The sequence below is a fragment of the Temnothorax longispinosus genome, chromosome 2, assembly GCF_030848805.1.
Source record: "Temnothorax longispinosus isolate EJ_2023e chromosome 2, Tlon_JGU_v1, whole genome shotgun sequence".
Taxonomy (NCBI): domain Eukaryota; kingdom Metazoa; phylum Arthropoda; class Insecta; order Hymenoptera; family Formicidae; genus Temnothorax; species Temnothorax longispinosus.
This window is the reverse complement of record NC_092359.1, coordinates 10,664,739-10,686,589: the sequence shown is the minus strand read 5'-3', so window position 1 is coordinate 10,686,589 and position 21,851 is coordinate 10,664,739. Positions and strand designations below refer to the sequence as shown.

Here is a 21,851-nt window from a genome sequence, read left to right as displayed (position 1 = left end):
TTTCTAAAAATTGTTTCTTAGTGGGTGCTTACGTCATAGAAGGAATATACTAACCCAATTTCAATTTGTTTCTAGGTTTAGGGGTTTGGGCCGGACGTTGATGAGTCAGTCAGTCAGTCAAGACATTTTATCATTAAATACTGTAAGACTATGTCGATATAGAAGATGTCTCTTACAAAATTTTGAATTTTTCCTTCTCGATAACAAACATCGAGACGCATAGGGTTCTTGGAGTTGTAAACGACTGGAAATAAGGAGCTTATTAAAAGTTAAGCTTATATAATTAAAGCAACTTTAATACATTTTTCAAAAAAGTTTATTTATATTGTATAAATTATAGTCGCCAAATTATAGTCATTTGATTTCAGAAATTCACATAAAATTAATAAGAGAAATTGAATTTAGTCTAAGGTATATATTGTAATTGTACTATATAAATTGTCAATTTTATATTAAATTCAGTATATTTTGCTTCAAAGTTATAAAAATATTTAAAGAGAGTAGTGTAAAAATTATGAAGTACATGCATACTTTACTACCAATCAGATGGCAGTAAGTTATGTGTCATATACATATATCACAAGAATTCGAAATTGTACTAATAGGTAGAATTATTAATACAAACAAAATGTTACAAAAATATTTAGAAATAACATTAAAAATTAAAAATTGTTCAAAAATTTTTAGAAATAATAATAATACGTAAAAATAATATAAAATCTTATTTAAAAGTAAACATATTTTTTGCGCTTGATTTGAAACAGATTATTTCGATATTTCAACGTTAACAGAATATGTATTAATTTATACTCACAATATAAAAATAGTTTCAGCTAACTATAATAAATAAATGTTAAGCATACACAGGGAAAAATAATAAGAATCCGATACTATATTTCATAATATATTATACTTCGTCAAGTTCTTTAACAACGATAGAAATACATAATATCTTTCAATATTGAAATTGAAATGAGTGATCTATAAAAGTGATACAAAATATTCATACACATGATACATTATATTCCGAAAAATTAATTTATTTAATATAAACAAAGATATATGCAATGTATAAGCTAATAAAAAAAGTTATAAATGATATTAAATTTTGAAGATTCACAGAAATACAATTTTTATTCTACAGATAATAATAACTACTGTTTAGAGATAAAGCTTCTTATTACAAAGCGACGCCATTATTTCATGTCTTTTGTTCAAAGTCTATCAACGATTATAATAAAAATTTATATTGAAATTTAAGTATTCTATTAGCAAATTACATAAATGTTTATAAAGTATTATATATTTAATTTAAAAAATGTATGTGCTCTATATCAAATGTAATAAACCAAAGTACATTTAGTGCGTTTATAAAAGATATTTTACGAAAGATATTAAACAACATCAAATCTATAATACTATATAAATTATTTGTTAATTACACAACAGTAATATGTCATAAATAATTTTATTAATAGCTTCCAGACTATTAATAAAATACTAAATATTATAAAAATATTAAAAAGTATTAGAAATAATAAAAAATAAATAAAATATTATTTACAAAACGGTAATAATAAATCAAAATATTATTTGAAAAATTATGTTGATAATTATATGTCTTCCATCACATTTGATATTTTTGATTGATCAGATCAATTGGTCACTTGAGTTTAATATTTTCCAAAATATTTTGTGAAAATGTCTATGGACTGTTTAAGATGATTTTTATGCTTTTCTATCAGTTTTGTAATGCCTGACAAAGTGTCTTGATGGAGATTAGTTTCTGCGAACTTTTTTACCTGAAACAAATTAATTGCAGATATTTATCAATAATAACTTATTTTTATGCAGCGGTTCCATAAAATATAATATCTTTTAACACAATAATAACAATAAATATATATGATATACACAAAAATCAGAGCGGACATTGTATACAATATGTAAACTTGTATTAAATTTCAAGACTGAATTATCAATTTATAACACGGTAATACTTTCATAATAAATTCTAAAATGATAAAATTTCAATTTATGTTTTAAGCCACACGCTGGTATTATTCAATTTTACAACATAGTTTTTCTTTAAGATATAAATATACTCAGCTCAAAAATATAAACAGAATTAATTATTAATATTAATTTTATTATATAAAATTGCATTAATCTATAATTCAACGTACGATGGTTTTTATTTTAAGCGCGTCACAGTTAAAGGATTATTAATTGAAAATCAATAAGTAATGTAAAATCATAAAATTTACCTTGGAAATTTGTTCGTTAGAATAAACATTAGAAACGATACTTTTTATCGTTTGGCTTGCAGCAAATGATCTGTAAGAGCAAAATCACATATTCATAATTAATGTATACGATAAATTTATTTGAAGAAAATAGAATATATATATTTAAAGAGAAATGTTATTACTTGGGTTTTATTTTATCAAAATGTTCTAAAATATATTCAAGGATGACATCGTTGCGTGCATGGTTTTGGATAATTAAATTGAAGATAAAAGCATGCTCCTTATCGTTGAATAACGCAGCATTATATGCTATAATATTCAAATAATTGATAATAATATCAGGATCTTCAGAGCATCTCAATATTTTCCAAAATTTCTTATCAGATGTTCGCTGATATAATACAAACACTTTATTCCAAGCAGTTATATTGGCTATCGTCAAACCAAAGCAGTACGTCCAATCTTGCCACCAATGTGGAACTCTGAAATATATATGTCTATGTAAAAGAGGTACATATATTTTATACGTATAGCCAACGTTTTATTTTATCAAGTTTCGTATTTTTCATCGTTCTATTAGATAACTATTATTCATGAAATTATAAGTTCTTGTTGTATGCTAATTCTACCACTCTATATTTGCCACGTGATTATATGACGCTACAGTGAGATAATTTTATCGATATTGTCACTTGTTATTTTTATTATACATATATTTTTACTTGTATCGCCATATTCATTCTGTGTATTGAAACAAGAATGGAAATGAAGGAAAAACAATAAAGAGAATAATGTCTCCAATTTTAGCAACTTGTAGAAATAAAAAATAGAAATAGATATCTACAACCATATAAATATATGCATATGTGTCCACGCGCATACCCAACACATATAGGCGCGCACAAATACAAATTATGAGATAATTGGGATCGTAAAAAAAGTTACTTGTGAGTATTAGGATCCGCGAGATGTTTGGTCAATTTAACGGCGGCCCTTCTCTTGCATTCCGCGTGACCGACGGTACATGCCCATTTCGTGGCATCTAGCCTTAGCATCTTTGTGATATCGTCATCATTAGGATTTTCTTCATATCCTATCTTCTGAAGAAGCCCATCGAAAATTCCTGACACGTATGACTAGAAATCGTGAAGTAATATTGAATTTTATATTGATTGGTTGGGGTACTTGCGAAGTGACGTGATTCATATACGGATATACATATTTCGTTCGTGCTTTGCTATAAAATTCACTATCATAAGAATCATCAGCGAGCTTGCGTTCGACTTTCTCTATATTGTCTATTTGTATTAATGTTAATCAACATGATCGTTACTATTGTGAGATTAAAAATTGAAGATACAACTATAAAGTTATAAACATTATTTTTATCTTTATAAAATTTGTTATTATCTACCTTGAAATGTTTACTCTCTAGCAGTGAAAAGTATTTCGATAACCGTTCTAAAATTCGGAACATTGGACGCCATGCTACATAATCTCTCTCTCGTCTTAGGTAATTTATAAGATTTTTAAATACGGAGTTATCTAGTTGATCCTCCATCAAAAAAGCAAATGCATCATCGATCATTTGAGCACGATTGAGAACGTGTATGTTCTTGTATTCCTCAGAGTTCAAGTAACGTATGATTCTTTCCATATTTGTAGTATCGTAATAGACACGACAGTATGCTGTCGAATTATCCATGAAATTTATTATTAGACCTTTTTATTTAAAATTATCAAGACATATTTCCAAATACTGCCATTTTATCATAACTAACAAACTAATGTAGTGTGCAACTTGCAAATATTACAGAAAAAATACATTAATAATTTAGCAAGGTTTCGAAAAATATAATTACATAAATTTCCTTGAGCTTTTTTTTTTAATAGAGAAGTATATACAAATTTGAATGATGTAAAACCTTTGAAACGATAGAACAAATAAGATAAATAAAAAAACGTAATATTTAATAATTCATACCAGTTTGTTGTACATTAACAATAATCCAATCTCCTGTATTAATTTCCACTCTACTAGTTTGATCTGGTCCTAACCAATTATTGGGCATAGTATTGGAAAAATCCAAATTGCTCTGGTCGGCGTAGGTCATGGGTATCCACCATTTATTATTGGTACATTCAGTTGCGCGGAAACATTTTTGTGTTACTGCCACTTCGCCTGTTTCGTAATTTATCGTTACATTCAGCACAGGGTAACGATTTTGGTTTATCCACGTGTCCATCACCTCTTTTATTTTAAAATCTTGTTGTTGCATATAAGGGACATAAGGGGCCATCTGCAGAGCACTTTGCATGGCGCTCCACAAATCGTCGGGAGTAACCGATCCAAATGGACTAAATTTGGAAAATGACATTGTCATTAGCTATAATAATAATTACGACGTATGTGTATAAATTTACTATTATGGAATTAACGTGAGCATTAATGTACAACTTAATTAATACATAAATAGAAACTAAGAGTACGACTTAAAACTAACTTAATTAAATTATAATTACAAAGTAAAATATGGCCTCTAATCGAGCATTAAATATTGAACGTACAAGTTTATGTTTCTGATGTGACGTATGAATAGTTTGCAATACAAGAATACAAGAAATATTATACTTGTGATATTTAATATTGCGAAATATGATGATTATATTGTAATATAATTATATTAGACTACATATTATATATATATATATATGTATACACACTTACTGTTGTACCAAATAGTTGGTGACACCCTGTCGAAATATTTCGTCTCCCATTGCATGATGTAACATGCGCACTATAGCTGACGCTACGATAACCACACACGTCATAAAATTTCAATTAACAATATATATAAAATAGATTGTACGCATAAAATTGAGGTATATGTGAATTATGCGCATTACTTAAATAGGAAATTTGTCCGCTGTTAATTTTTTGTTTCACCCCTTTTTTGTGCTACCTACATTAAAGTATAACGAACCATATAGTTTAACTATATTTACATAATCTTACCTTTGTTAAAAACATCATTATAAAAGAGGTCGTCATAATCTAAGGTTCTGTCAAGTTCCAATGTAACAGAATTTATTAAGCCAATATCTAAAGAGAGACAATGATGTAAGCGCTCAATTACGAAAAGATCCATTGTTCGCCAGTCTCCAAATATCTGTAGAAAAAAATCCACTAATATATGACTAAATATAAAAATTTGAATAAAAGTTTGCAATAGGAATATAAACTGGTTTATTCGCAACGTCCAAAAACCTCGCTATTTTAATTTTTATTAAAAAATAAGATTAAGGTATAAATATTCGAGACGTTAAATTATTGTATTTTATTAAATGCTTATTGTGTGGCAGATGCAAAATTAACATATTTTTAGAATCTAATAAAACTATTATAATTACATTCTTAAGATCACTAAATGTGAATATAATGTTAAAACATATGACATTAAAAGTGGCAAATGCAAAAAACAAAATATTTTTTAATTTTATTAAAAATTTACATTAAATTGTTTTTATAATTGTTTGAAAAGAGAACGAGTTACTATTTTTTTTATAATTCTAAATTAAAGAACGTGCCATCATTTACTTAATTCCGTCTTGATATACATTTTAAGAAGATGTGGAAACTTTTAATAGATGTTATTTTGATCTTAACGATTGTTTCTTTATTTAATGAGTAACCTTGCATTAGTAATATTAAATAACCTTATTGAGAAAATACGCTTCGAAGAACGCAGAAAATCCTTCGCTCAACCACAGGTGGGACCACCAAGATGGGGTGACGTAATTGCCAAACCAATAATGTACAAGTTTATTTGTTACTAACGACGCTACTTCCCTTCTCCGAAATGTGGGATCTGTGCTTTCATCGTAGACAATTTTTGATTCACTGAAAAATAAAACATAATATAATATAAGTACAAAATGTGATTATGCATAGTTTTTCTCATCGTTAGCATACAGTCTAATATATGTTTCCAAGTAATTAATATTATTCATAGTTTTCTTACGCGAGAGAGTAAGTACTTTTTATATACGTATGTATATAAAAATGGAAAGAAAAGGTAACATAGACATTAATTAAATACGTTAATTTGTTTCAGACAATCTAAGAATAAAAATATATATCTTTTGAATATCCGTGAAATAAAGATGCGCTTTATATATATAATTATCAAATTTTGAATGCTAAAAGTCATTGGTCAGCTCTAATAACTTAATATTAATTTTTTTATTTTTTGTACATTACTAATTCTTTAAGTTATGTATATTACTCGAAGATAATGAGTCCCCAAGCTTCCATGCCGCTGACAGGATAATTTGGTATAACGACGTAATCCATTTTTGGTATTTTTTTGAAGTCCTGGTTATATTCGAGCAAAAACGGCATGACCTTTTCGGCAACAGTATGCGCGAATTTTGTTTGCAATGACAAAAACGATTGGCACCACACGTTGACGGTCTTGTCTGTGTTTTCAACGCGAATGAAATTATATAAAATCACGATTCCCACGAGATAAGTGGACATTACAGGAGTGGTGTCGAAAGATGTCCACACCATGTCATTTTGTTCTTCGTGTTGCTTTCGTATCGGCCAATTAGACAATATTCTGTATTTCTTATGATGTATGACGGAGATGTTGAAGGTAGCTTTGAACGCTGGCTCGTCCCAACATGGAAACATTCGTCTGGCGTTATTTGGCTGGAAGAGCGTTGCGGCCAACCTGTAATTTAATCAAATTTGTTAAATAGCGACAAACTTTCCACTCATGGCGAGTAAAACAAAAAAGTTTAGAGAACACTAGTTATTATTATATTATATGAAATAATTATTGTGTTTAAAGTAGAAACAGAGAAAAATGCTGTACTGCCATTACGTTTTATTTTCAACTGAAGTCAAATGCTCCTCAAAACATTATGCATTTCTTGCAAATATTTTATTATAAATTATCCTTGCATACGTTTTTAGTAATTACACAATCTCATGTTTAAGAAATGTCTTGCCGAGCTTTATGTATTAAAGGTTAATAACGATAAAAATAATTAATAAAAGAAGATAATAAGCAAAAGTAACAAATAAGTAGCATAACAAATAACGTTTATGTTATAAGTATATTTTTAATATTTTTAATATTTGCTTACGTGCGGTCTCCTTCCATGTCTGTGTACGGAATTTGCATAAAGCCACTTTTGTGATAATTACCCTCAGAAAAATAACCATCAAATTTCATGTTCAGGGTGTAAAGACCGAGCGGCAATATATTGTCAAAATCAAGCGTCAATATATTATTACTGTCATTAATATGTTTGATCGGTCTATAGATTATACCATGGCTGTTAATCAACGTTGTCGCCGTTTCATTTATTTCTAATTCTTGCGAGTGTAATCTTATTTTTGACAATGTGTAAACAATATCAATAATGACACTGGTATCACCGTGAAAGGCGTGAAAAGCATGGTTGCCGACATGCGGAATCAGACTAATGTTATAACTAACTGGTATTGCGTTTTTTGGTAAACGATAGTTAATTTCTGAATCAGTGATACAAAAAACTGTGACTGTGGCCAATATTAAGCCGATGTATAGTTTTAGAAATCCCATTTCAGTACTCGTTTTAGGTATCTGCGTTTTTTTATAAAACAAACAAACAAACAAACAATAATACAATGTAGTACAAATTATTAAACTTTAATATTAATTTTTATACAAAAATAAAAGGAACAAAGGAAAAAATAGAGGGAAAAAATTTCAATTTTTATTATGAAGACTATATGTAAGATCTACTTCGAAATTATGAATTTGTTTCTCATATAATATTGAACATATTATAATTAAATGTGCTCATTACACTTAATTTATTTGACTATTTTTAATTATTTTCTTAGAATTACTTAAAAGAAAATTTATTTACTTAGTTTTCGAGAAGGATTTTAACCATCTAACAATAAGTAGTGTATGTACATTTGACTGTATAGAATATTTCATCAGTCATCAGAAGTAAAGAAGCAAATACGTTTTGTCAACGTGTAGAGTATTTGAATTATTTAATTGTCGGTTATACTCAGCAGTTGTTTGGAAATATTTTATCAGTCATCAGAAGTAAATACATTTTGTTAATATGTAAAATTTGAATTATTTAGCAGCAAATAAAGGTGTGTTATCGTTAAAATGTTCTAAATAAAGAATAATTTAATTTATTGTGCTAAAAATGAGATATAACTTAGTATATTCGAAACGTCTATAATGTTTTGTCTATTTTTGGAGAATAAACTATAGAAGGTTTCAAGGGTAACATCTGTTATTTGCTTGTATTAGGCTCCTTGAATTTCTTAAATTATAATTGTTGTTTCTCAGTTTTCAAAGAAATAGACCGAACAGTAAAATTAAAGAATAGACCAAGAATCTCTGAGTTATTTCTAAAACAAATTATTAATAAAATAATGCACAGTAACACGCATTATTCTATCAGTCTGTCATTTTAAATGATTGGTTATCTGAATTTTTTTCTTTTATCATTTCTGTAAAATAAAATGTTTCTGCTCACTGAATACAAAATGAAAAATATATAGAAAATAATTCAAATAATTTTAAATCACGATAATGATTAACGTACATGTTTTAAAATGTAACTGTTCTATTTATTTGTCAATAATAATAATAACCTCTTTTTCTGTTTAAACTTAAAATTTTGTTCCACGTTCGGAACGCTGCATTAAAATAGTTTCGAAATTATCTTTTGTTTTCCAGTTCTTACTACGCAGCAGCAGTAAGAAACAAAATATCGACTAAAAAAACATATTTAAAATAAAAATTTACACTCTATGAGGAGAGATCATCTCGAGGAAACAAAGTTAAATTTAATCATGTTTCGTTTTTCAAAACTGTTGTTTCTATTACGTATTATATATTCTATGTATATCATTAACGAGAGATAAATAATAAAATATTATTGTTTTTAACGACTTACTTTGTATATCACACTTGTGTGCGGATTAAAATACAGTTCTGTGCAGGATTAATTATGCGTGTCGCCACGAAAGCCGTTATTATCAGGAATAGCTCAGCGTAATTGCCGTCTTGCCATCTCGAAAGATCACCGAATACTGGCTACAATGTCAATCTCTGATGTTTTGATAGATGTCATGTAAATACAGTGCCTCACGGAACTGATCGACTCGTACCATTGTTACATATTTCTTTTTAAAAATTCGTGAATAAAGATATCCGCAAGAAAATAATAAATTATAAATGTATGTTTGTTTATACATGATATTGAAAGATTGTCTTCGTCAGTTGCCTTCTTCAAATCATTTGCATAATACTTGTATAATAGATTTTATTATTATCGTATTAATATCGTAAGATTATATCAATATAAAAGATGTCCCTTACAAATTTTGAACTACAAATTTTTCATTGTCGATAATGAACTTCGAGGAACATAGAGACCTAGAGTTATGAACAGTTGAAAAACTTTTTGCAGAAATACTAAATAATAACAATTAATATTAAATGAATCATAAAAATGACATAATACGAATTTAGTTATAGATTTTAGTTATTTCTATTTAGTTAATTCAATTTAGTTAATTTCAAGTAGATTTCTTTACTTAGAAAAGTAAATATTTTGATTGTACAATTTAATACGAAAAAATACATAACGTTGCAAGAGATGTTTACGATATCAAATGACTATCTCTCTCGACATTTTTGACAACAGTTAAGAATAATTGTTTCAAATGATTAAAGGAATTCAAAAGAGTGCGATTGATAATAAATATACTAAGATTAAATCCTCTTATAATTAAAATAATTTTGAAACATAACATAAACTTTATATATTTATTATCTTATAAATATCTGACGTATAAGATAATAAAAATAAAAGTTATGAACAATACTAAATTTTGCAGATTTAATAGAAATACAATTTTTATTGTATAGTAATAATGACTGTTTCAATAAAGTTTTTTATTACAAAGAGACGTCATTATTTCATGTCTTTTATTCAAAGTCTAGCAACGATTATAATTATAATTATAATTAAAATTTAAGTACTTTATTAGCAAATGATACTATTACATAATGTCTACAAAGTATTATATATTCAATTTAAAAAATTTATTCGCAGCTCTCTATATCAAATGTAATACAACTAAAGTGCGTTTATAAAAAATATTTTACAAAAAATATCAAACAACATCAAGTCTAATACTATATAAATTATTTTTTAATTACACAACAGTAATACGTCATATTATAACAGTATAACAATAATATGACACATAAATATATTTAACTGCAGAACAGCAATGTATCACAGAAAATTTTATCAATAGCTTCCAGACTATTAATAAAATACTAAGTATCATAAAAATATTAGAAAATATTAGAAAATATTAGAAATAATTAAAAATGATTAAAAAATTATTTACAAAAAGGTAATAATAAATAAAAATAATATTGTTTGAAAAATTATGTAGGTAATTGTATGTCTTGCATCACATTTGATATTTTTGATTGATCAATTGGCCACTTAAGCTTGATTTCTTCTAAATCGCTTTGCAAAAATATCTGACAGCTCTTTAAGAATAGTTTTATGCTTTTCTATCAGCTTTATAATGCTTGACAAAGCATTTCGATCTTGACTAAAATAAGTTTCTGCGAATCTTTTCACCTGAAACAAATTAAGATGTTAAGGATGTTTATCATTAATATGTAGTAATGTATTTTTACGCAACTATTCCTCAAAATATAATTTCTTATTTAACATAGACAATACATATGGTTTGCATATAAATATATTTAATCCTTTAGCTGTGGAAGTATATATGTGTCGTAAAAAATTGTCTATTTGCAGATATATATATATATATATATATATATATATATATATGTATATATCAATGTCAATAATAATTATAATCAATTATAATTGTTGTTTGACTTTTAATAAAAAACGCGAAATAATGACGTCGCATTGTACTAAACATTGTACAAAACTTTACTTAAACAGTACTATAATTACTGTATAGAATAAATGTTTCTGTTAACTTTTTATAATTTAATATTATTCATAACTCTCTCACTTTCATCATCTTACAATTACATATTTTCGTTTATTTTATATATTTTTATTTCCTCCACTATACATATTTTATATATTTATTAATTTTTCGGAATATAAAGAGGTATGGATATTTTGTAATATTTATACTAAAAAGCAATTCTCTTTCTTGACAAGGTATATCTTATATTCCATTTATTATCCACATATATATTAATTTTATTTATTTATCAGATTTTTATTACATTTATTTCTCTCTGTATATACTTTACATTTATTTATTATAGTTAGCTAAAACTGCTTTTATAATACAAATCTAAATAAATACATTAGCGTTAAAATATAGCGAAATAATCTTTCAGATCAAGCATATTCCGTTTGCATTAATAATTTCAGTTATCAACACAATTTGAAATTCTTGTGATATATATGTATAACATATAATTTTTTGCCATATATGTGATTGGTAGTAAATTATGCATGTGCTTTATAATTTTTACTCTACTGTGTTTCTTTAAATATTTTTATAACATTGTAGCTGAATATATCAAACTAAAATAAAATTGACAATTATATAATACAATTATAATATATACCTTAGACTAAATTCAATTTCTTTTATTAGCTTTGTGTGAATTTCTGATATAAAATGGCTATAATTTATACAATATAAATATATTTTTTCCAAAAGTGTATTATAACTGTTTTAATTATAAGCTTAATTCTCAAAAAGCTTTTCCTTTTCAATAGTTTATAACTCAGGGACTCTGTGCGCCTCTATGTTTATTATCGAGAACAAAAAATTCGTAGTTCAAAATTTGCTAAGAGACATTTTCTATATCGACATAATCTTACAGTTACTATTTAACGATAAATGTATTATACAAGTATTATCTAACTGATTCGAAGAAGCACATCAATCGACACATCTGACGAAAACGACTTCTTAAAATTAACATATAAACAAACACATATTATTTATGATCTATGATCTTCCTGTAGATATCTTTGTCTACAAATGTTAAAAAAAAATGTGTAACGGTACGAGTCAAACAATTGCGAAATGCACTGTGTATTTACATGACATATATGTATCTATCAAAACATCGAAGATTGACATTGAGAGCAATCCAGCAAGCGACACAAGTGTTGCTTTGTTCGTTTACTCATTGCAAAAAAGAAAAATAGGACGATGTTAGTGTCGACTTGTGTCGTTTGCTGGAAAGCTCCCATATTTTAGTCAGTATTCGGTGTTCGGACGGGTCGAACGGCAGTTACGCTGAACTATCCTTCATATTAATGGCTTTCGTGGCGATAGCACCTAATTAATTGCTGCAAAGAACTGTAACTTAATCAGCATACAAGTGTAATACACAAGGTAAGTCATTAAGAACAATAATAATTAATTAGGTATTATATTTTGTTGAAGATACAAAGAAATACTTAAAACGTAATTAAAATAATTTTGACAGACAATACACGATGAAATTTAACTTTATTTCTTCGACATTACTCATGGATTGCGGTAAATTTTCATTTTAAATAATGTATTTTTTTAATCAGTCGACATATTTTGTTTCTTATCATCGTTGCTGCATAATGAAAACTGGAAAGCAAAAAATTTAGTATAAATTTTGGATCGATCTTGATACACATAACGTTCCGAACGTAAAAAAAATGTTAAACAAAAAACAAGATTATTATTGTTATTGACAAATAAATAGAATTAACGGTTATGCGATAAAAAATGTTAATTACTTTCGTTCTTTGAAATAATTTACATTATTTCCTATTTTTCCTTCAAGTATATTCAAGGCACAGAAATGATAACTAATTCAAATTCTACATATTATAACAATATTTACGTTTTTTACTTCCAATGAAATATTCTATATGGCCAAATAAAAAATATACACACATCGCGTTAGATGCGTAAAATTCTTCTCGAAAACTGAATAAAATAATTTTCTCTTAATTCTAAGAAAATATAAGAATAACAGAATAAATTAATTACGAGCATATCTAAATATACATCCAATATTCTATAAAAAAATATTCAAAATTTTCCGCGAAATAGGTCGTACATATAATCGCCTTGATAAAAGTTGGAATTGTGTTTTTCCTTTTCTTTTTTTCTCTGTTCCTTCGATTTTTGTATAAAAATTATTATTAAATTTCAATAACTTGTACCGCATTGTATCATTATTTGTTTTCTTTTTAACGAAAAGTTACAGAAACCTAAGACGAGTATTGACATGGAATTCCCAAAATTGTTATTACATATTGGTTTAATATTGGCCACAGTCACGGACTTTTGTGTCGCTGATGATCCAAATCCAAAACATATACATCGTTTACCCATCAACTCAACACCATTTGATTATAACATTAGTCTGATTATTCCGGATCTCGAAAAAAGCAATATTTTTTACGGTGAAATCAGAGTCACTGTCATCATTGTTCGCGAATCGTTTAACATAAGCTTACACTCGCAAGGATTAGAAATAAATAAAACGGCGACAACGTTGATGAACGATACTATAGTCTATAAACCGACGGAACATACTTATGACCATGAAACGAATATATTATCGCTACATTTCGAAAAGCAATTGTATCGCGGTTCTTACATTCTGAATATGAAGTTTGCTGGTTTTTTCTCTCAGACTGGTTTTGGCAATGGTGGTTTTATAAAAATTCCGTACACATCAGACGAGGAAGGAAACAAAAAATATAACAGGATGTAAGCAAATATTAAAAATATTAAAAATATACTTTGTAAAGTACGTACGTAAAGGCTATTGTTGTTACCTTATTTATTTGTTACTTTTACTTATTATCTTTTTTTATTTACTACTTTCATCGTTATCGACTTACAACATATATAAAGCACGGCGAAACACAGTTTAGAATGTGTATCCATTTTATTATTAAAACCGTTTTTTAGTATGTAAGTATATTTACGATAAAGTATTTGCAAAAAGTGCGTGTAATGTTTAAGAGAATATTTACTTTGGCTTAAAATGAAACGACAGCAGAGTACAACATTTCTGTTTCTACTCTCAACAAAATAATAATTACATACAATATAATAAACATATAATATATAAACATATAATATATAAACAATAACTAGTGTTCCTTAACTTTTGGTGTCCTACTCGCTATGAGTGGTAAGTTTGTACTATGAGTAGTATTTTTGTCCTTATTTATAAAATTGTTTAAAATCACAGGTTGGCCGCAACATACTTCATCCCGAATAAAGCCAGACGAATGTTTCCATGTTGGGACGAGCCAGCCTTTAATCCTTTCTTCATGATCTCCGTGATGCATCATCAGAAATACACGGTATTGTCAAATTGGCCGATCCGAGAGCGGTACAACGTAGAAAATGACATGAAATGGACACACTTTGATCGCACTTTTACAATGTCCGCTTATCTTGTGGGAATTGTAATTGTATCAGATTTTGTTCGCGTTAATAACGCGGACCAGTCCGTTAATGTGTGGTGCAGATCCTCTTTGACATCGTCAGCAAGATTCGTGCATAGCATTGCCGAACGGGTCACGCCGCTCTTGGAGGAGTATACCGATAAAACCAAAGGGGTACCAAAAATAGATCACGTCATGGTACCGAATTATCCCAACGCTTCCATGGGAGATTGGGGAATCATCATTTACCAGTAATATTCATAACTAAAGAGATTTATTAATATGTACATGAATTAAAAAAATTAATATGAAGCTATTAGAACTGATGAATAACTTCTAGCATTCAAATTTTGATAATTAAAAACGATAAAAAACACATGTGTACTACTTTATGGATATTTAGATTTTATTTATACATTTTTATTCTTATTCTGTTTTAAAACAAATTAACGTATTTAATTGATGTAAATATCACTCTTTCTTTCAATAATATATATATATATATATATATATATATATATATATATATATATATAAACACATTAGACTGCATGCTAATGATGAAAAAAACCTAGTCATAATCATATTTTGAATATTATGTTATGTTATGTCTTTTAGAGAATCAAAAGTTGTCCACGATGATAGCAAGGATCCTACATTTCAGAAAAAGAATGTAGCTTTTTATGTAGCATATGAAATCGCACATCAGTGGTTCGGCAATTTCATCACCCCATTTTGGTGGACTGACATGTGGTTAAATGAGGGATTTGCTGTGTTTTTCCAGGCGTATTTCCTCGACAAGGTTGTTTAATATTACTAATGCAATGAATTGCTCGTTAAATAAAAAAGTTGGAAATGCACTTCATTCTCTAAGATCAAAATAACATCCATTAAATATTTCTATATTCTTATAAAATGTATCAGGACAAAGCTAAAATAATTAATGGCAATTTTTTAATTTATAATCATAAGAAAGATTATAACACTGTTCTTTCCGCGAATAACTAGAACGAAACATTTAATACTAATTTCAATTAAAAATTAGAATTTAAACGTATTTTATTTTTCGCATCCATAACAATATAAATATTTAACAAGAAAAATTTAACTTCTAGAATTTTTATATCTTGATTTTATCTTTGTATTCAGTAATGTACATTATCTTAAAAAATAATTAAAGTATGATCTTCTCAAAAGAAATTCTATATGTGAAATGGTTAACATTTGACATAAATAAATTACAATAAAAATTAAAATAAGTTTAAGTTTAATAAAAATAAAATAAGTTTAATAAAAAATTAAAGTAAGCAAAGTTATTAAAAGTGGCGTACAGGTAGGTTTGTATCCCTATATATGCGAATTTTTCTTCGAATTTTTATATTCAGCCATATCAAAGGATTGTTTTCTTGATGTTATAGACATTTAAAGAATGGCGGACAATGGACTTTTTCGTTACTGGGGCCATGCACCATGCTCTCCATCTAGATGATGGCTTATTGGGTTCTGTTACATTGAATCTTTATAATAACGATACCTTGGATAACCAACTCTTTGTTGATCAAGTTCTTGAAAAAGGTAAAATTATGTAAATAAAATGAAACTATCGTCCATGATTAGCTTAATGTAGATAGCACGAAGACAGAGGTGGAACAAAAAGTGAACAGACAACAAATTCTCGTTTGCGCAATACGTTCACATATGTCTTAATTTTATGTATAAAAGTATATAAAATATACTTTATATGTATTATTAATCAGTATTTTATGCTGTGTATCGTAGCTCCAGCTATATTGCGCATGTTACATCATGCAGTGGGCGACGAGGTATTTCGAAAGGGTATCACCAAGTATTTCGCTACAAAGTAAGTATGTAGTCTATTATAGTTATCACATATAGCAACATTAAATATCATAAGTATAATGTTTCTTGCATTTACGTTGGAAAATATAGTACGCCATATCAGAAATATAAACTTATGCATTCAATATCCAATGTTATTCGATTAGAAGAAACCATACTTTGTTCCTTAATTATAATTTGACTACGCTAGTTTTAAGTTATATTCTTAGTTCCCACATGTGTATTAATTAAATTGTACATTAATACTCACGTTTGATTATGTAATAGTTTTAAATACATACGACGTATGTGTAGTTGTATGTATAGCTAACAACAATGTCATGTTTCTTTAGGAAATATATGGCGGTCACTCCCGATGATTTGTGGAGCGTCATACAAAGGGCTAAAGACGAAGCTTCTTACGTCCCTTCTATGCGAGATCAAAAATTCAGAATAAAAGAAGTGATGAATACGTGGATAGTCCAAAATCGTTATCCTGTGCTGAATGTAACGATGAATTACAAAACTGGTGAAGTAGCAATAACACAAAAATGTTTCCGCGCAACTGAAGATATCAATAATAAATGGTGGATACCCATATCCTACACTGACGAAAGCTTTCCGGATTTTTCCAATACTATGCCCAATAATTGGTTAAAACCAGACGAAACTCTTAGAGTGCAAATTAATACAAGTGATTGGATTATCGTCAATCTACAACAAACTGGTATAAATCAATAAATTTTACGCTCTTTTATATCTATCCTATTTGCTTTATCAACACAAAAGTTTTACAACATATTCAAGTTCTTAATATATTTTTTTATTAAAAAGAAGCTTTAAAATTTATATAATTATAATATTCTTTGATACATTAGTAAATTACATTGATAATTCATTGGTGAAGTACATTGGTAATGTACATTTTTTTGTAACAATTGTAAGGTGCAAATTACATAAAATTGGTTTATTACAATAATCAAAATGTCAGTATTTGAAAATATACCTTGATAATTTCAAACAAAAAGATCCAATAATAAATTTAATGGCCCGGATAATTCGACAGCATACTGTCGTGTCTATTACGATACCGTAATTATGGAAAGAATTATATATTACTTGAGCTCTCAAGAATACAGGAACATACACGTTCTCAATCGTGCTCAAATTATCGATGATGCTTATGCCTTTTTGCTCGAAGATCAACTAGATAGCTCCGTATTCATGAATCTTATAAACTACCTAAAACGAGAGAGAGATTATGTGGCATGGCGTCCAATGTTCCGAATATTAAGACGGAATCAGAAGTACTTTTCACTGCCAGAGAGTAAAGGTTTCAAGGTATGTAATAACAGATTTTATAAAGATGAAAAAAATTTTGGCTCTTTAATTTGGAAAGTTCTGCATTTACACATTCACCGCTTTGTCATAAAGTCTGTCGCGGTCGGTTTTATAATCGCACATTTGTAGGAAACGTTTTAATTAACATTAATACGAATGGACGTTAGGGAAACTTAGCAAACTCACCAATAATTCTTGTGAATTCCAGTGAATGTTTTAACAATTAAGGCACTAACGATATATATATATATATATATATATATATATATATATATATATATATCTATATATACATACATACATATTGTATATATGAATCACGTCACTTCGCATGTAGCAACAAACCAATATAAAATTCAATATTATCTCATGATTTGTAGCCATACATGGTAGAAATCTTTGATGGGGTTCTTCAACATGTGGGATACGAAGAAAATTTTGATGATGACGATCTCACTAAGATACTAAGGCTAGAGGCCACGAAATGGGCATGTACCGTCGGTCACGCGGAATGCAAGAGAAGCGCCGCCGTTAAATTAAGCAAACATTTCGCGGATCCTGATACTCACAAGTAACTCTTTTTATGATCATGATTATCGCATAATTTATATTTGTGCGTGTGTGTTGCGTATGCGCGAGCACGCGCATGCATATGAATGTAATCGATTCCTTTTATTTCTTTGAGTCATCGAAATCAGACAGAGTCTCTTTATTTTTTCTTAATTTCCATTTTTGTTTTAATACATAGAATAAATATGCGAAACAAGTAAAAATATATGTATATAATAACAAGAGACGTTATGGATGGATTCATCTTTCATTCATTTATTCATTCACTGTGTTTACACGTAGTCTTATGGTCACGTGGCAAATATAGAGTGACAGAACAGCACACGACAGACACTTAATTTTGCAAAATAAAGATTTACCTAACAGAACGGAAAAAAATACAAAACTTGATAAAATAAAACGTCGGCTACGCTTATGAAGTACATGTACCTCTTTTCCATAGACTCATATGTATTTTAGAGTTCCACAATGGTGGCATGATTGGACATACTGCTTTGGTTTGGCGGTAGCTAATAAGACTATTTGGAATAAAATGTTGGAACTGTATCACCGAACATCTGATAAGAAACTTTTGAAAACCTTGATCAATTGTGCTGAAAATCCTGATATTATTATCAGCTACTTGAATATTACAGCATTATTTAACCATGAGCAGCATGCATTGATCTTCAATTTAATTCTTGAAAACCATGTACGCAACAATTTGGTCCTTGATTACATATTAACAAATTTTGATTTTATATATCCTAGGTAACACATTTCTCTTTACAAATATACATTACATTCTTTTTAAATAAATTTATCTTATATATACATTAATTATATAAATATATTATTTTGTTCTTACAGATTACATTCTACAACACTAACGATACATAATATCATTCAGAATGTTTTTTCTAACGAACAATTGTCCAAGGTAGATTTTATGATTCTAGATTCATACTTATATTTTTTCTATTGATAATCCTTTAACTGTAGCGCGCTTAAAATCAAACGTTTGTCGTGTGACGTAATGAATTTTGGAGAACGTTTATATACATATATATATATATATATATATATATATATATATATATATATATCTTCTGCAAATAGACAATTTCTTATGACACATATATACTTCCGCTGCTAAGGGATTAAATATATTTATATGCATACCATGTATTGTTATTGTCTATGTTAAATAAGAAATTATATTTTAAGGAATAGCTGCATAAAAATAAATTTATACTACATATTAATGATAAACATCCTTAACATTCTAAACTGTTTCAGGTGAAAAGATTCGCAGAAACTTATTTTCATCAAGGTTCAAACTCTTTGTCAAACATTGTAAATCTGATAGAAAAGCGTAAAAATTATCTTAAAGAGTCCGTAGATATTGTTACAAAGCGATTTGGAAAAAGTCAAACTTTAATTGATCTGATCCAGTACCAATTGATGAAATAACCTTGATCAATTGATCTGATCAATCAAAAATATCAAATGTGATGCAAGACATATAATTATCTGTATAATTTTTTAAATAATATTATTTTTATCTATTATTACCGTTTTGTAAATAATATTTTATTCATTTTTAATTATTTCTGATACTTTTTAGTATTTTTAAAATATTTAGTATTTTATTAATAGTCTGGAAGCTATTGATAAAATTATATATGACATATTACTGTTGTGTAATTAACAGATAATTTATATAGTATTATAGATTTGATGTTGTTTAATATCCGTAAAATATTTTTTATAAAAGCTCTAAACGCGTACTTTGATTTATTACATTTGATATAGAGCGAATAAATTTTTTAAATTGAATATATAATGCTTTGTAGACATTATGTAATAGTATTATTTGCTAATAGAATACTTGAATTTCTCTTAATATAAATTTTTATTATAATCGTTGATAGACTTTGAACGAAAGACATGAAGTAATGGCGTCGCCTTGTAATACGAAGGTTTATCTCTAAACAGTGGTTATTACTATCTATATTATAGAATAAAAATTGTATTTCTGTTGAATCTTCAAAATTTAATATTGTTCATAACTTTTTTTTTATCTTATACATTGCATATATTTTCGTCTATATTAAATAAATTAATTTTTTGGAATATGATGTATCATGTATGAATATTTTGTATCACTTTTTCAGTCACAATAATGAAAGATATTATGTATTTCTATCGTTGTTAAAGAACTTGACGAGGTATAATATATCATGAGCACAGATTCTATATACGTATCGGATTCTTATTATTTTTCCCTGTGTTTGCTTAACATTTATTTATTATATTGTATTATATTTATTATTTATTATATTGATTTATTTATTATATTATATTTATTATATTTTTATATTGTGAGTATAAATTAATACATATTCTGTTAACGTTGAAATATCGAAATAATCTGTTTCAAATCAAGCGCAAGAAATATGTTTACTTTTAAATGAGATTTTATATCATTTTTATGTATTATTATTATTTCTAAAAGTCTGAACAATTTTTAATTTTTTATGTTATTTTTAAATATTTTTGTAACATTTCGTATGTATTAACAATTCCAATCATTAGTTTTCGAATTTTTGTTATATATATGACACACAACTTGCTGCCATCTGATTGTTAGTATGAAGTATGCACGTGCTTTATAATTTTTACACTATACTGTGTCTCTTTAAATATTTTTATAACTTTGAAGCAAAATATACTGAATTTAATATAAAAATGACAATTTATATAGTACAATTATAAACCGAACTATAAACAATTTATATAGTACAATTATAAATATACCATAGACTAAATTCAATTTCTCTTATTAATTTTATGTGATTTGCTGGAATCAAATGGCTATAATTTATACAATATATATATATTTTTTCAAAAAATGTATTAAAGTTGTTTTAATTATATAAGCTTAACTTTTAATAAACTCCTTTTATTTCCAGTCGTTTATAACTCCAAGAACTCTATGCGTCTCAATGTTTGTTATCGAGAAGGAAAAATTCAAAAATTTTATAAGACATCTTTTATATCGACATGGTTTTAGCAGTATTTAATGATAAAATGTCCTGACTGACTGACTGACTCATCAACTTCCGGCCCACACAAACCCCTAAACCTAGAAACAAATTAAAATTGAGGGAATACATTCTTTTTATGACGTAACCACCCACTAAAAAATTTTTAGAAATTCGACCCCTATAAGGGAGTGAAAAAAGGTAAAATGTGCGAAGCACGGTATCAAGTTAATGTATTATACAGATATTATCTGTCTGATTCAAAGAAGTGCAACTGAGAAAAACGACTTCTCAATATTATAAACAAACACAC

The 21,851-nt window shown here is 27.4% G+C and overlaps 2 protein-coding genes and 1 long non-coding RNA gene across 3 annotated transcripts in view; 2 read left to right on the top strand and 1 right to left on the bottom strand.

Moving 5' to 3' along the window:
* LOC139808195 (uncharacterized) overlaps positions 1-21,851 on the top strand; it is a 183,961-nt gene that overhangs the window by 82,996 nt on the left and 79,114 nt on the right. The gene's annotated exons all lie outside the window — the stretch shown is intronic.
* LOC139809030 (thyrotropin-releasing hormone-degrading ectoenzyme-like) lies at positions 1,590-7,247 on the bottom strand. The gene is made up of 11 exons (XM_071771639.1): positions 7,240-7,247; positions 6,536-6,985; positions 5,967-6,150; positions 5,266-5,419; positions 4,978-5,059; positions 4,234-4,607; positions 3,664-3,938; positions 3,195-3,385; positions 2,432-2,731; positions 2,268-2,337; positions 1,590-1,802 (listed from the first exon to the last, which is right to left on the bottom strand). The coding sequence occupies exons 1-11, from the start codon at positions 7,245-7,247 to the stop codon at positions 1,674-1,676; spliced, it is 2,217 nt and encodes a 738-aa protein (XP_071627740.1). The 3' UTR covers positions 1,590-1,673.
* On the top strand, positions 13,568-20,738 carry LOC139808364 (aminopeptidase N-like). Its single transcript, XM_071770256.1, has 11 exons — positions 13,568-14,073; positions 14,564-15,013; positions 15,381-15,564; positions 16,181-16,337; positions 16,542-16,623; positions 16,955-17,328; positions 17,668-17,942; positions 18,323-18,513; positions 18,972-19,262; positions 19,362-19,431; positions 19,791-20,738. The coding sequence occupies exons 1-11, from the start codon at positions 13,586-13,588 to the stop codon at positions 19,962-19,964; spliced, it is 2,736 nt and encodes a 911-aa protein (XP_071626357.1). The 5' UTR covers positions 13,568-13,585; the 3' UTR covers positions 19,965-20,738.

Coding starts and splice junctions, on each gene's coding strand:
- LOC139809030 (XM_071771639.1), bottom strand. Junction 5,420..5,966: donor AAGCGTATTTTCTCAATAAG/GTTATTTAATAT, acceptor TTTTTTCTACAG/ATATTTGGAGACTGGCGAAC. Junction 1,803..2,267: donor CTAACGAACAAATTTCCAAG/GTAAATTTTATG, acceptor AATTTGTTTCAG/GTAAAAAAGTTCGCAGAAAC.
- LOC139808364 (XM_071770256.1), top strand. CDS start 13,586: ATGGAATTCCCAAAATTGTTATTACATATTGGTTTAATATTGGCCACA. Junction 14,074..14,563: donor AACAAAAAATATAACAGGAT/GTAAGCAAATAT, acceptor TTAAAATCACAG/GTTGGCCGCAACATACTTCA. Junction 15,565..16,180: donor AGGCGTATTTCCTCGACAAG/GTTGTTTAATAT, acceptor TTGATGTTATAG/ACATTTAAAGAATGGCGGAC.